General features: G+C 41.6%; 1 protein-coding gene across 1 annotated transcript in view; it reads left to right on the top strand.

Annotated features, from left to right (window-relative positions):
* Positions 1 to 13058, top strand: part of DRGX (dorsal root ganglia homeobox) — a 52665-nt gene that overhangs the window by 23915 nt on the left and 15692 nt on the right. The window contains exon 5 of the mRNA XM_075215272.1: positions 389 to 510. Within this exon, the coding sequence (XP_075071373.1) occupies positions 389 to 510 (122 nt within the window). The remainder of the gene's footprint in view (positions 1 to 388; positions 511 to 13058) is intronic.

Raw genomic sequence — 13058 nt, 5'->3', positions numbered from 1 at the left:
CGGAATCACTGCCTGTCGGCCTGTGGTGCCATCGGACATCTGCCTCTTTGTCTTTCAGGAAAGTCTGCTTCTATTTAGTTCGTAATTTTCTGCCATCAGGTTTATTTTGTAGGTATAACACTTGTCGGAATTGTCGGAATCACTAAGCCGTACCCCACCCTATTCTGAAATAAATATCTGTGGACATAGGGCAGAGTAAAATTAGGAAATTCTATTTGTGGAAATGAAACTTTCTGGAGTTTAATTGTAAAGTTTAACCTGTCTTTAGTCAGTTGAGGCTGTCCCTTTATCCCCTAGAGATGTGCAACCTTTCTCTACTAAAATCAGATCTCTTACATGTGAAGAGTGAACACCTATACCTATCTATTTTTTTCCATTGCATACTTAGGTGTTTATCCCATGATAGGACAGTGGCTACAGCAACATCATTCTTTCCATCCTGTTTGCCTGGAGCTCTCTTAAACACTGCCAGCTATGCCCAAGCTCTGTCACACGTGGCTTCTCTGAAAGGTAAGAACTTCTGCAGTACTCCTAACATATCCCAAGAGATTCTAAAATTTATCATGCAATAACGGTTATTTTACTGCTGCAAAATGATACAATAAAATATTACATTGTATTGTATAACCACGGGATAGCACCACTAGGGGGACCAGCAGAAAGACAGTTTTATGTGTTACTTTTCTTTCTATTTTATCTGCCAGTTGCGCTAATTATCAGTTTATGTAGTTTAAGCAGTGGAGGATGACAAGACTAGAACAAACAACAGATATTAGACACAGTTGCCTTGGGCACAATGGAGCACAATGCTAGCATTCAACACAGTGGATTTTCTTGTGTTTCAGAGAATCTGTGTTTTTAGTGCCAGACTTGCACTTGGCCATCATCAGCAGGGCAATTTTTCTGCTTTTCATGCTTTGTTAAATTAATTGATGTGTATCACACCACACATGGTTAGAGTCTAAGCTGTACAGCATTTCACTATATGTAAAATATAGCTTTCTTTAAAGGTTTGGTATCCACTTTCAAGAACCAGTGTTTTGGTTTTCTGGCATTGCCAAAAATTTGATTACAGTTTTCTTGAACCACTTGCATTCCAAGAAAGTCTACATACTTCAAATGTGTTAACTGAAAGCAAACATTGTGTACGACAACTCTGAATATGCAAACCAAACAATTGTGCTAAATTTTCAAGGAATTATAAAAAATCAATCAAATAAGGAAAATGTAAGGGCTGTTGAATTTATCTCCAGTCTTGAACTGAAAACAAATCAGTTACAGTCAACTGTGGAGGTGCCCAAGGAGGGGGCAGTAACATTATTTTAACTGATACACAGCACTTGGAGGGGAGGATGTGGGAATGGTCACTTTGAAGTTAAGTTACAAACTTTTCATACTGAAATAAATAAATGCATACTATACACACAAACACTACATTTTCTGTACACATATACTGTACCTGTACACACACACTACACTTAAGTGACAAGCTTAACAGACCTCAAGAAATTAACAATAACACTGTACATACAAGAAATGTAGATACACTCTCTCTAGCCAATGAAACCTTCATATGGTTCAAATGGACAAAAATGGACTCTTAAGATTTGTTATAAAAAACTTAAAATTTTACTGTGCTCACAGACATTAACACAAACACCTTGACAGACTTTTAGATACAAACCAAAATAAATTGCAGCTACATTCACCACAAGGAGCAAAAACAAATAACAATATACAGGGGGAACGGTATTATAAATGTAGAAGCAAAAAGACTGGGTATTTTTTTGTAGAACAGATGCAAATAATTTCTTATAACATAGAAAAGTCAGTAGAAATAATTTAATTGCCAGGGATGCCAATTTCTGAGGAAAATCTTTAAAAGCTAAAACTGTCTCTGGAAATTAGAAACATAGTGCTGCTATAATGTAAAAGTGTGCAAGGCTAAAGTGAACTGTTTGGACGTAATGAATGCATAGTTCATGGGAACCTGGTGGTTAACACATCAGTGAGTTTATAAGTCATGTTAGTAGGGACAGCAGCTGGAATATGTGGTAAGAGCAGTGTGCATATTGAAATAGGCAGATGATGAACAGCTGAATGATGCACTTACCCTTGCAGAATCTTCATGTAGAGCTGGCTGGTGGTAGGGGCAGGAGTTGCAGCTGGAAATAATGTCCTGCAAAGGGGTAGTTTCTAGGGATATTATTTCTAGGGACATTTCGGATTAGAACAAGCGCCTGTAAACATGTTATGCAAGGTATTGTGTTGGAAGAATGTTTGCACTACAAAACCCATCATACCATGTTTAAACTTGGCTTTAATGCAGTTTTATTTCTATTTAAATATTCCTCTTCAATAGATTTTAATTTGTAGATTGTGTAGAGATTAACAATAGAGAGTATTAAATTCAAACAATGTGCTAAATAAAATAAAATGTATTGTACAGTTAGATAATATTGAAAATATGGACATTTCAGGTGGCCAGGGACACATTTTTAAAACCTAGCAGTGTGGATTTGGATATACATTCCGACATTCCTGACTTCAACACCAATCCTCCTGTAGCTGAACGTTTCCTCTGCAAAGTCTTTTTTCCTCTCTAAAATGAATCTTGTGGAGCCTGTGACTTTTGGAAAACTTATATGCCCCAGTCTCAGAATAAGCATTTTTAGTTATGTATAATTACAGAACTAATGTAAATATAGGGTTTGCACATACTGCCAGCTTTTCCAAATGTGTAAATTGTTCTATGCGCAGAGCAGTAAAATAAACACAACTAGCAAACGTGAAAAGTGGCTAATAAAGACATAGAGGTATATTTACTAAACTGCAAGATTGAAAAAGTGGAGATGTTGCCTATAGAAACCAATCAGATTCTAGTTGTCATTTATTTAGTACATTCTACAAAATGAGAGCTAGAATCTGATTGGTAACTATAGGCAACATCTCCACTTTTTCATACCTGCAGTTTATACCCCATAGGCTTTACACATGATAGTTTTATTGGAGCTGTAAATACATCATATTTGCCAACTCTCCCGTAATGTCCGGGAGACTCCCAAAATCTGGGTCGGTCTCCCGGACTCCCAGGAGAGCAGGCAAGTCTCCCGCATCCCGCAATTCCCTGGCCAAAATAATGCGATTTGCGTCATTTTGGCCCTGCCCCCGCAACAAAACGTCATTTTCTTCGCTGGGGGCTGGGTCAAAATGACCCGATTGACCGTGCCCCGCCCCCTCCCACCCTCTAGTCATGCCCCCTGCCTGGGATCTCCCGGACTTCACTGCCTGAATGTAGGCAAGTATGAAATACATCTTAAATTAGTAGTTAGTTCCCTTTATAACTGGGTTAAAAACTAGTTGTTTGTCTATACATTATAACCAGATTATAAGGGAATTAGTGTACAGGCAAAAGTTGGTGTCCATAGCAACCAAAAATGTTCTTACTGTCCTTTTTCAAGAGCAGCTTAGGAGAGAAACACAAACATCTGATTGGTTGCTTTGGGTAACACCACCTTTTTCCTTTGCACCATTTTTTTTATATAAACTTCCCTACTAATGTTAATAGAACTCTACAAACTTGGCACTAGACAATTTAAATAGCTGGCCTGTGACAGTCAAAACTTCTTAAGAGTTTAACACTTTTTTGCATAGTTGTGCAGATATTTCCCCTATCATATTGCACTGTGCTCTGTGGTTTTCTGCCCAAGTCAGTGTCATAGTTTGTTCTCATGGCGAGCACAGAATGATTTTGTGATTGTGTGGTCTGACGGAAGAGATTTCCTGCCATTACAATTACTTACTGCTAAAAGCATCAGGGGCCTGTGGATTTGCTCAATCCAGTCACATCCTTTAATGGCCAACAACATAGCTCAATAATTAATAGCAGCTACCTATTAATTGGGGAGCAGCAGGATCTGTCATTGCTCAGTTTCTAAGCTTGAACTGATTGTACATAGGTATCTCAGAGAGTGCTTGGTATAACAAGTGGCCTGTGCCTACTGTTATTCTTTCATTTTTATTTGTTCTCCCTATGCCAGCCACATTCATGTGTTTTTACTTGTTCTTTATCTTGCTCAGCAGAAAGGAAAACCACTGAATGTGTAACATAGTTGTCAATGGTATCTGACTGAGTCTAAAGTAAGCTTCTACCAGTGTTCTAATGTTTCTTACAGCAAAAAGCTTAACTTTTACTTTGCAACAATGCAATACTATTCACACAATAGTATTCTGCTGCTAGTCCCATTTCCTTTCTGCTGCTAGTTCCACTTCCAACACCATTTTATAGAGTTCTAAACCTGTAGTCAGACTATGTCAGTGTACAAATGTCAACTGCCTGAAATCTGAACTCACTGTATGTGAGTTGATAGCAGCTGTTCACAGTCCACACGCTATCTGCATTCAACAACTTTCGCAAACTACTAGGAATCATACTGGTCAATGGGGTTAATTCTCATACATTCTAACTGCAATTCTAACTGTGTAAAGGGTCATGTTGTAGAGCTGTAATTTTTATTTTAACATTGCATCTCATCTAATAACTGTTCATCTTTCTGATGATAGGTTTAAGTACTTATTAATTATATAGACTCCTACCAGCTTTCATTCAGCTATCAAGAATAAGTAGTGAAGGGGCGCTGCAGACCAAAACCCTCCTGCCCCATACCCACAGATTGGTTCCACATGGCTTTTAAGATGACAATATTTGCTTTTGCTTACCAAATCCTTAGAAAAAATAGGGTTTATTTTTTGGGAGTACAGTAGTTCATTAAGTGCTCAAAAAATACAGTTGTAAAAATATATGTTCACTGTTTCTCTTTAGGGGTTATGCTGGGTACACACTACAGAATTTGTGACCAATGTGTTATCTACAACTATTTTACTAGCGACTGAAAAAAAAACCCTGATCAGCATGCCGATTCATGTGTACACCCTATACATGTTTTAAAAGATTTACACTCAGATCTGTGCTCTTCAACTGTCATAACCGTCAGCTGAAAAGATCATGACTCTGTAAACTCTATGGAGATCCTAATCATGAGTGCATTGCAGAATTGGAAGAATGTTGTTCCATAGCTGAACGAGATTTACAGTTCTGCTGAACAATCAAATCAAACGATGGTCAGTGCTTTGGAACGACTATTGTTCATCATCTAAGTGTACACACTAATGCAATAAGGTTGTTTATCGGGTGATTGGCCAGGTAATTGACTGAAAACACTGTAGTATGTACCCAGCCTTAGTCCATGCTCTGTACAGTCTGTAGGTAATTTATGTACTAATCATTGTTTTAAAGACTTCTCTAGAGGTACAGATTATAATTATTGTGTTGTGTTGATCTACCCTAAATCCTGTGAAAAGGGATTTTCTCCCAGTATTTAGGGATTCCTATTTACCAAAGTACCTGGTGATAGCTATCCAGCTGCTATAGCCAGTGATAGCCTTCACCTACATGTGGAAGTACCAGTGGCGGATCCAGGGGGGCGATTGGGGCGATCGCCCCCCCTAGCAGGGGCTTGCTGCCGGCGGCTGCACACTGTGCAGGTCCGTTAGGCAGTGATAATGTGCTGCCCGGCTGCTCTGATTGTGTTTTAAACACAATCAGAGCAGCAGGACAGCACATTATCACTGCCTAACGGACCTGCACATACTGTGCAGCTGCCGGCAGCCTTAGAAGTTAGAAAGGGGGCGGGGCTTAAATCCCATCCCCCCCCTATATCGCCCGGGGTAGAAAAAATTTCTAGATCCGCCCCTGGAAAGTACTGCCGCTGTCTTCTGATTGGCAATGTCAGGATGCCAATTTTTTGTTTAATTCATTTTAATTTTTTACTTTAATATTTTTTTGTACAACGCGGAACTGGAAGCCAAAGTCTGGTCTTCTGGTTCCAATGCTGGCTCAGGTATGTGCAGTGGGTCCCAGGACTCGCTTGGAAAGTACTCCTCTTACTGCTTCCAGCTATTATCACCAGTATCAGCCCTTGTGACATTTTCTTAATAAATTGCCTGATAAAACATTTTCTATTGCTGACATTTGCAGAGATAGAATTTCTTGTTATCGGAGGGGTCTTAATAAATAAAGCCCTATATCATAAAGCTATTCCTTTTAGCAACTTTTAAACTATTTCCTTGAGAGGCAGTAAACTGTTCATTTCATGTGTTTCCTAAAGTTTCACATGGATTAATAAATACTCAGCAGGATTCCCTTGCAACACTTGGTTAATATCTTCTTCAAGCCTCTGGAGATGCAAAAGTTAATCACTGTTGGCATGGTATCCGGGATGTAAGAGTTAATGCTTGTTTCCAGTGGTCGATTTGTTTGCCTGTACAGAGCTTTGATCAGAGGTGGGGAGGTGAGATTTGGAGTAGTTGGGGGGAGGGGTGGGGGCTCTTCCTGTCAGACTCACAGAATTGATTCCCCCTCTCTCCACCACAGGGAGGCTGGATTATTACATTAAGTATTAATCTGTTCAGATGATCTCACCATACCTTGTTCTGATTCAGCACTATATCTGCAGCTAATGGAGAGAAAACTCTTTCACTGCCAGACCTGCAAAATCATGCAGAGTTTAGTATCTGTAAGAAGAACAGTATTAATAGATACAGTGTGCAATAATTTTCATTATTGACAAACATAAGTTTCTGGAACAGGTTTCACTTTCCCAGTATATAATCAATTAAAGACTCATCATACTTATTATGCAATATAAATAAGTTACACCATACTTGTCTATTTTTGAAAAATGATTTCAGGGAGATTGCGTAAGTGAAACCTAGGTGCTGTGCATAGCCACCAAAGGGATTTATCTAGCCCTACCCATGGGCGTATCACCCAGGGGTGTGTCCAGCACCCCCAGTTGGAACTTATATATGTATGTGTCAGTAGCAATCTTAGCCATCACTGGTCTTTCTCCAACACTCAGCAAGCCACTGATTTCTGGCGTTCCCAATTAGAATCTTTAACAGAGCCCAGCTGGGCTCAGCCTCAGGCTAGATATGACACAACACCTCTCTCAGGTGTTACCACTAACCTCCAGTACTGATGAGACATGCAGGTAATCACTAATCAACCAGCCACTATAAGAACCTGCTCAGTGCACTCCTCAAGTGTCTCTGTATCAGTTGTGTCCAACATCAATATTCCCGCTCCAAGAATATACTAGAGAGTATAGCATCTATTTGTATTTCTTCAACTCCAGTGTCCTGTCTCCCTGACAGCAGCACACCCATATTCGCATCTCCATCTGCAGTGTTTTCGGCAGAGTCCTCATACCAGCTATGTAGTTTGCTGCTTTCATTCTGTCATGGAGGATACCAACTACACTGGGTCATGACCTAGGTCCTCACTGAGCGAAACCCATATACTCTTGTGGGGATCACTGGTTAAGTCTAGTGGGGGTTTTAAACTCTGCTCCAGTATATTTGGTTATGATATTCCGGCCTACTAGCTTTTGTCATCTGTGTGTGTGTGTGTGTACTCTGCTGCACCTGCTGTCTATCTCTGTTCTACGGGGTTATTGCAATATATTCTGTTGTATCCATTTGTTTATTCCTCGCTATATGCTGTTCAAACAGTTGCAACACATCCGTGTACCTTATTGCACGCTGCATGCTGTTCAATTAGTGCCAACACATCTGTGTACTTTATTGCATGGTATGTGCTATTCATACAGTGCCAATACCTCCATGTACCCCATTACACGCTACGTGCTGCCCATGCAATGCCTACAAACTCTGTGTTGCACATTACCAAATCCCCACACTTGTGTACTCAGCTGTACCTTCAGCATTTTTCTTACAGTGTCAAACACCTCAGTGTATTTTGGTGGGACAACTGTGGGCGGTCCTGATGTGCATGGGTGGGAATTGCAGTAGTTCACTTACACGTTCCTCTGCACTGGCTAACCCTCAAGTGTAGATATAAATGACCAGAAGGCAGGTTTATAGCAATGTCTCTTTAATGTGTTGGGATACAAGTGTGGTAATTTATGGTGCAGTGCAAACAGATGCCGCTGATTTGGGCACCAGATTATCTCTACAAAAAACACACTCTTTATTTACAATCCTCTTCACTCCAGCGTGATACTTGATTTACAAATAACACTAAAATAAATATATACATTTCCTTTCTCCTCCACTACAGGTGCCTTATCCTTTGGTCTATAACACATGCTCACTGTGCCCCACCTGGGCTTCTCATTAAATACTGCTAAACTACAGCACCTATCTCCATAGGGTCAATTTACATGATCTACCCTCTCTAGACATGGAGTGATAAATTGATCAAGCTGCGGGTTTGAAAAAGTGGAGATGTTACCTATAGCAACCAATCAGATTCTAGCTGTCATTTTGTAGAATGTACTAAATTAATATTCATCATCATCACCATTTACTTATATAGCGCCACTGATTCCGCAGCGCTGTACAGTGAACTCATTCACATCAGTCCCTGCCCCATTGGAGCTTACAGTCTAAATTCCCTAACATACACACGCAGACAGACAGAGAGAGAATAGGGTCAATTTTGATAGCAGCCAATTAGCCTACTAGTATGCTTTTGGAGTGTGGGAGGAAAACGGAGCATCCAGAGGAAACCCACGCAAACACAGGGAGAACATACAAACTCCACACAGATAAAGCCATGTTTGGGAATTGAACTCATGACCCCAGCGCTGTGAGGCAGAAGTGCTAACGACTTAGCCACCGTGCTGCCACAGGTTGCTATAGGCAACATATCCACTTTTTTCAAACCTGCAGCTTGAAAAATTTACCCTGGGGACTCTATATGGCATGTTATGCACGTTTTGTCGTTATCCAATAACGATTGTCAAATCTCGATTTGTGTTTCCAATGCACAAATATTTATTCTCAAAAAGTAGCAGAATAATCAAACGAAATAATAGTAAGTACAGCCGTTACTTATCGCAGGCGCTCTGGATCCAGTGAACAGTCATTCAGTCCTGAAGTCTGTGGACAAGATGTCTGATCACTGTATGAAAAGCTCCTGCTTATATGCAAACAGAAATACAGTGAAACAATGCAGATGGTGTGGCCTGCTCCTATTGGTCCAGGTTTAAGGAAGGTCCAGGGGGTTGTAGATCATAGGCTGGTTCAATCTAAGGAATCCAAAGGTGAGGGTCATCTCTCCAGGGAATGAGCTCTGTTCTTCCCGCCAAAACTCCAATTACAACCAGTCCATTAGCATTTTACAGTCAGCATCATATTAAAGATTTATCTCCTAACATCAATAACTAGAGTATGCAATGTGCGATCTCTTCGAAGAATGCACCGGACAGCTGCTGATGTAAAGGGGATCAATATGATATCAGACATGTCACGTTTCCTTTAACCTGAACCATATGTATCACTAATATGCATATAACTTTTACATATAAACACTACTATATTTTGACATAAATAACTATGTGTTTCGACTACGATTAATGTGTACTATTTACAACTGTGTGTGTTTGTGCGAATGTATACAAAAGTGTAAAAACTGTTATTGCCACGTGTTGCAGCTGGATACTTCCTTCCACGCCGTAGCATGCTCTACGCATAATTTCAGACAAAGACAATGAAGTTCGCTCAATATTAATTGAAATGACTTTATCCAATTTGCTGACTTCAACAGGGAGATCCTCAATGCTACCATTATTAATTGGCTCCACACTGCTTTGGCTTTAAACCCCCTTCTTTATTATGGCCCCCCTTTTTGTTTTTACTTTTCAGGGGCTCTTCTTTATTATAATGGGGACTCATTCCCTTCTTGTGGCTCTCTGAATTTGGGACTCCTTACCCTCTTTATATGCAGCCACACTCTGAGGTAATTTCTCCCTCAAATCTGTTTCATTTCACAGTTATGATGTACTTTGTCCCCTTGTGGCAGCAGGCCATGCACCTGCACCAAATTTGACAGGGGATCCTGGTACCTCCTTCCCTTTGTCCCGGGTACCTGGCTGTCACACTCTCCCCACACACTGTTCCCCAGCTGATACTAGCCTTATTTTACTTAGCAACCATTTCTGGTGTGTCTCCTCTGGGTCCAAGTATTAGGGCCACACATTCAGTCTCTGGGAGGTGTAACTAGCAACCCCAGCGGGAGCATTACATTTACATCTTACACTAAACTTCTTCATCTTGAAAGTGTTCCATAATGGGCAAGTACAAGAATTTCAGAGGAATGAAGTTCAGAGAAGGGATTGCACTTTTTGCCTTTCGCCTAAGCAGTCATAGCCTATTTAAATGCAAAATGTAGAAATTCTACATATCTTACTAGTAAAGCAGAATTACATGACAATAGAATCAGTTGTCATGGACCCAGTCGGAACTAGCGAGCTGTGGGTCCCAGTGCAGGAAACTGGGAAGGAGGGAACCGGGGCCCACAGCTCGCTATTTACCTGTGCAGCAGGACCCATTATCTCCATGGGTCCCGGTGCACTGCACCTGCTGCACCAAATAGTTCCACCACTTTATGGACCTCTCCCTAAGCTTAGCATGACCTACACTCAATTATAACACACACTCCACACACATTCCAAACATGTGTACACTAATCACAACACACACATTAAATTACCCCAGCCCCCCACTCACTCATCTTGTAAGGTCCTCAGTCCCTATGTTTTCTCTTCATTCCGATGAACTACTCATGTATTCCCTTCTCTCAGTGTGTTGCCTTCTTCTCCTACAGTTGGAGTACCAAATGAGATCCTTTCACCACCTGTAATCTTTGTTCCTACTGATGCAATATACATTGTTCTCTCAGTTACATCACACTCCCTACACTTAACAGGCTGCCTTAGTTTAGGAGAGAGTTTAGTGGTGTAGGAAGTGCAACTGTGCTGCTGATAAAATACACATTGCAGTTGTATCAGGGAAACGGATCTTGGAAGTGGCTACCCTGCTGTCTGTCCCATTTCAGCATCTGAGACCTCTTCATGCCTCCCTCCCTCTCCTCAAGAATATGCCATGAGGTCTGTGCAATATAACAACCAATAAGATATCTATGGAATGTACCTTACAATCGGATCTGTGCAATATGCCTGCCAATAGATTCTTAAGAGGTAACCACACCAAGTTGAAAAATCAGGAGATTATATCTTTTACACAACCCCTATATTCCTGATTATACAGTTATATGTCCAGAATTATTTTCAATATTACTGGAGGGTGCACCCAAATACTCAATATAATTCAGATATGGGAATAGGAAGAAAAAGAGAGAATTCTATCGAGGCACTCCGGGATGTGAATATATATATATATATATATAATATATATATTGCTAGGAACTCCTCCAGCCGGCACAGCACAACCAGAGTCTACTCTGCCAGTCAGGTGTTCACTGGAGCCCCTGATGGTGGGGACAGGCTGAACTGCAGACTGACAGAGGGTCGTGAAGTGTGTACCGGCTGGGGAGAACCCAGGCAAGCGGAGTGGAGTCCAAGCAGAGGTCAGGGGCCGCAAGCAGACAACAGTAACAATAAACAAGCCAAGGTCAGGGGTCACGAGCAGACAGGGAGGTCGGTATTCAAGCCAGAGGTCAGGGTCACGAGATACACTAGCAAAGTCCAAATCCAGGCCAAGGGTCATACACAGATAATCAGCAGCAAGTCCAACAGGCAGGAACAAGGCAAATAGCAGGTTTAGCAGAATGGATACAGAAACTATAACCGGGAATGAGGCAGCAGACCTCATTGCCTTAAATACAGACACAGACCAATCAGGAGTTGGATACACTCCTGCAGACTAATTACTAGCATCCAGCAGGGCCAATCAGGGCTTGCCCCTGAAATGCACAGTTGCAGGCTAATGCCTGTTAATTCAACGTCCTTATTTAAATCAGCCCACAGGCTGCCTGCTACGCGCATGCGCCCTGGTACCAGCACTGCCGGGACGCAGCGCTAGTGTAGAAGCAGCCGGCCATTGCACTGGTGACGGCCGGACAGGAAGAGGAAATGACGTCCCGGTCGTCAAGGTGACGGCCGGGACGCCATGGGGAGCCAGAAGCGGATGGGTCAAAGAAACCTGACACCCAGGTTTTCTTGGAAATTTCCTGAAGAACTCCTTCAGCTGTTTAGGAGCATGGAGTTGTCCCCGTGGAATCCAAGACCGCTCTTCTAACCCACGATTCCTCCACTGCACTAGGAAGTGCACCTGACCTTGCACTTTTTTATAATAAAGGATCTTCTGAACAACGTATCTTTGTGGTTTGTTTGAATTTCTCCCAGACAAACTTGAAGACTGGGTTTGAGTTGGATATAGTACTGGTTTCAATAGAGAACAATGAAATGTGTTGGGGATTCCCAACGAGCCCGGAATTTTTAACCTAAATGCGACAGAATTCACCTGCTTGATAATAAGAAATGGAACGATGAATTTGGGGCCCAACTTTTTACAAGGCTGTCTGAGCCTAATATTTTTTGTAGACAGCCACACTTTCTTGCCCACCTTGAGGGAACAGGGGGTACAGTGGCGATCCAAATATTTTTTTGCAACAAATGAGGCTTGTCTCAGTGATGACTGTACTTTCCTCCAGATAACTCTGAGATCCCTGGCAGTGGAGCGGATCTCCTGGATACCAACGGACTTGAGTGAGTACAAGGAGTTAGATCTGGGGTGAAAACCATAATTGCAGAAAAACGGAGAGGCTTTGGTAGATGAGTGACATGAATTATTACAAGAAAATTCTGCCCAGGGTAACAAGGAGGACCAGTTGTCATGGAACTCCGATGTGTAGCATCGTAAAAACTTCTCTAAGGACTGGTTCAGTTTGCCCATTTGACTGAGGGTGCTATGCGGATGATAAACTGACCTTGATTCCGAGAAGGGTACAGAAGGATTTCCAGAATTGTGCTATGAACTGAGAACCCCGATCAGAGACGGTGTCAGTAGGGACTCCATGAGACGGAAAATATGTTGAATGAATAAGACGGCCAAATCTCGAGCAGTGGGAAGTCTGGTTAACGGAATGAAATGTGACATTTTGCTGAACCGGTCTACCACGACCCAAATGGTATTGTGTCCTGCAGAGGGTGGCAGATCAACTATAAAGTCCA

Source organism: Mixophyes fleayi, chromosome 6 (genome assembly GCF_038048845.1).
Source record: "Mixophyes fleayi isolate aMixFle1 chromosome 6, aMixFle1.hap1, whole genome shotgun sequence".
NCBI classification, from domain to species: Eukaryota; Metazoa; Chordata; class Amphibia; order Anura; family Limnodynastidae; genus Mixophyes; species Mixophyes fleayi.
This window is presented reverse-complemented; position numbering and strand designations above follow the sequence as displayed.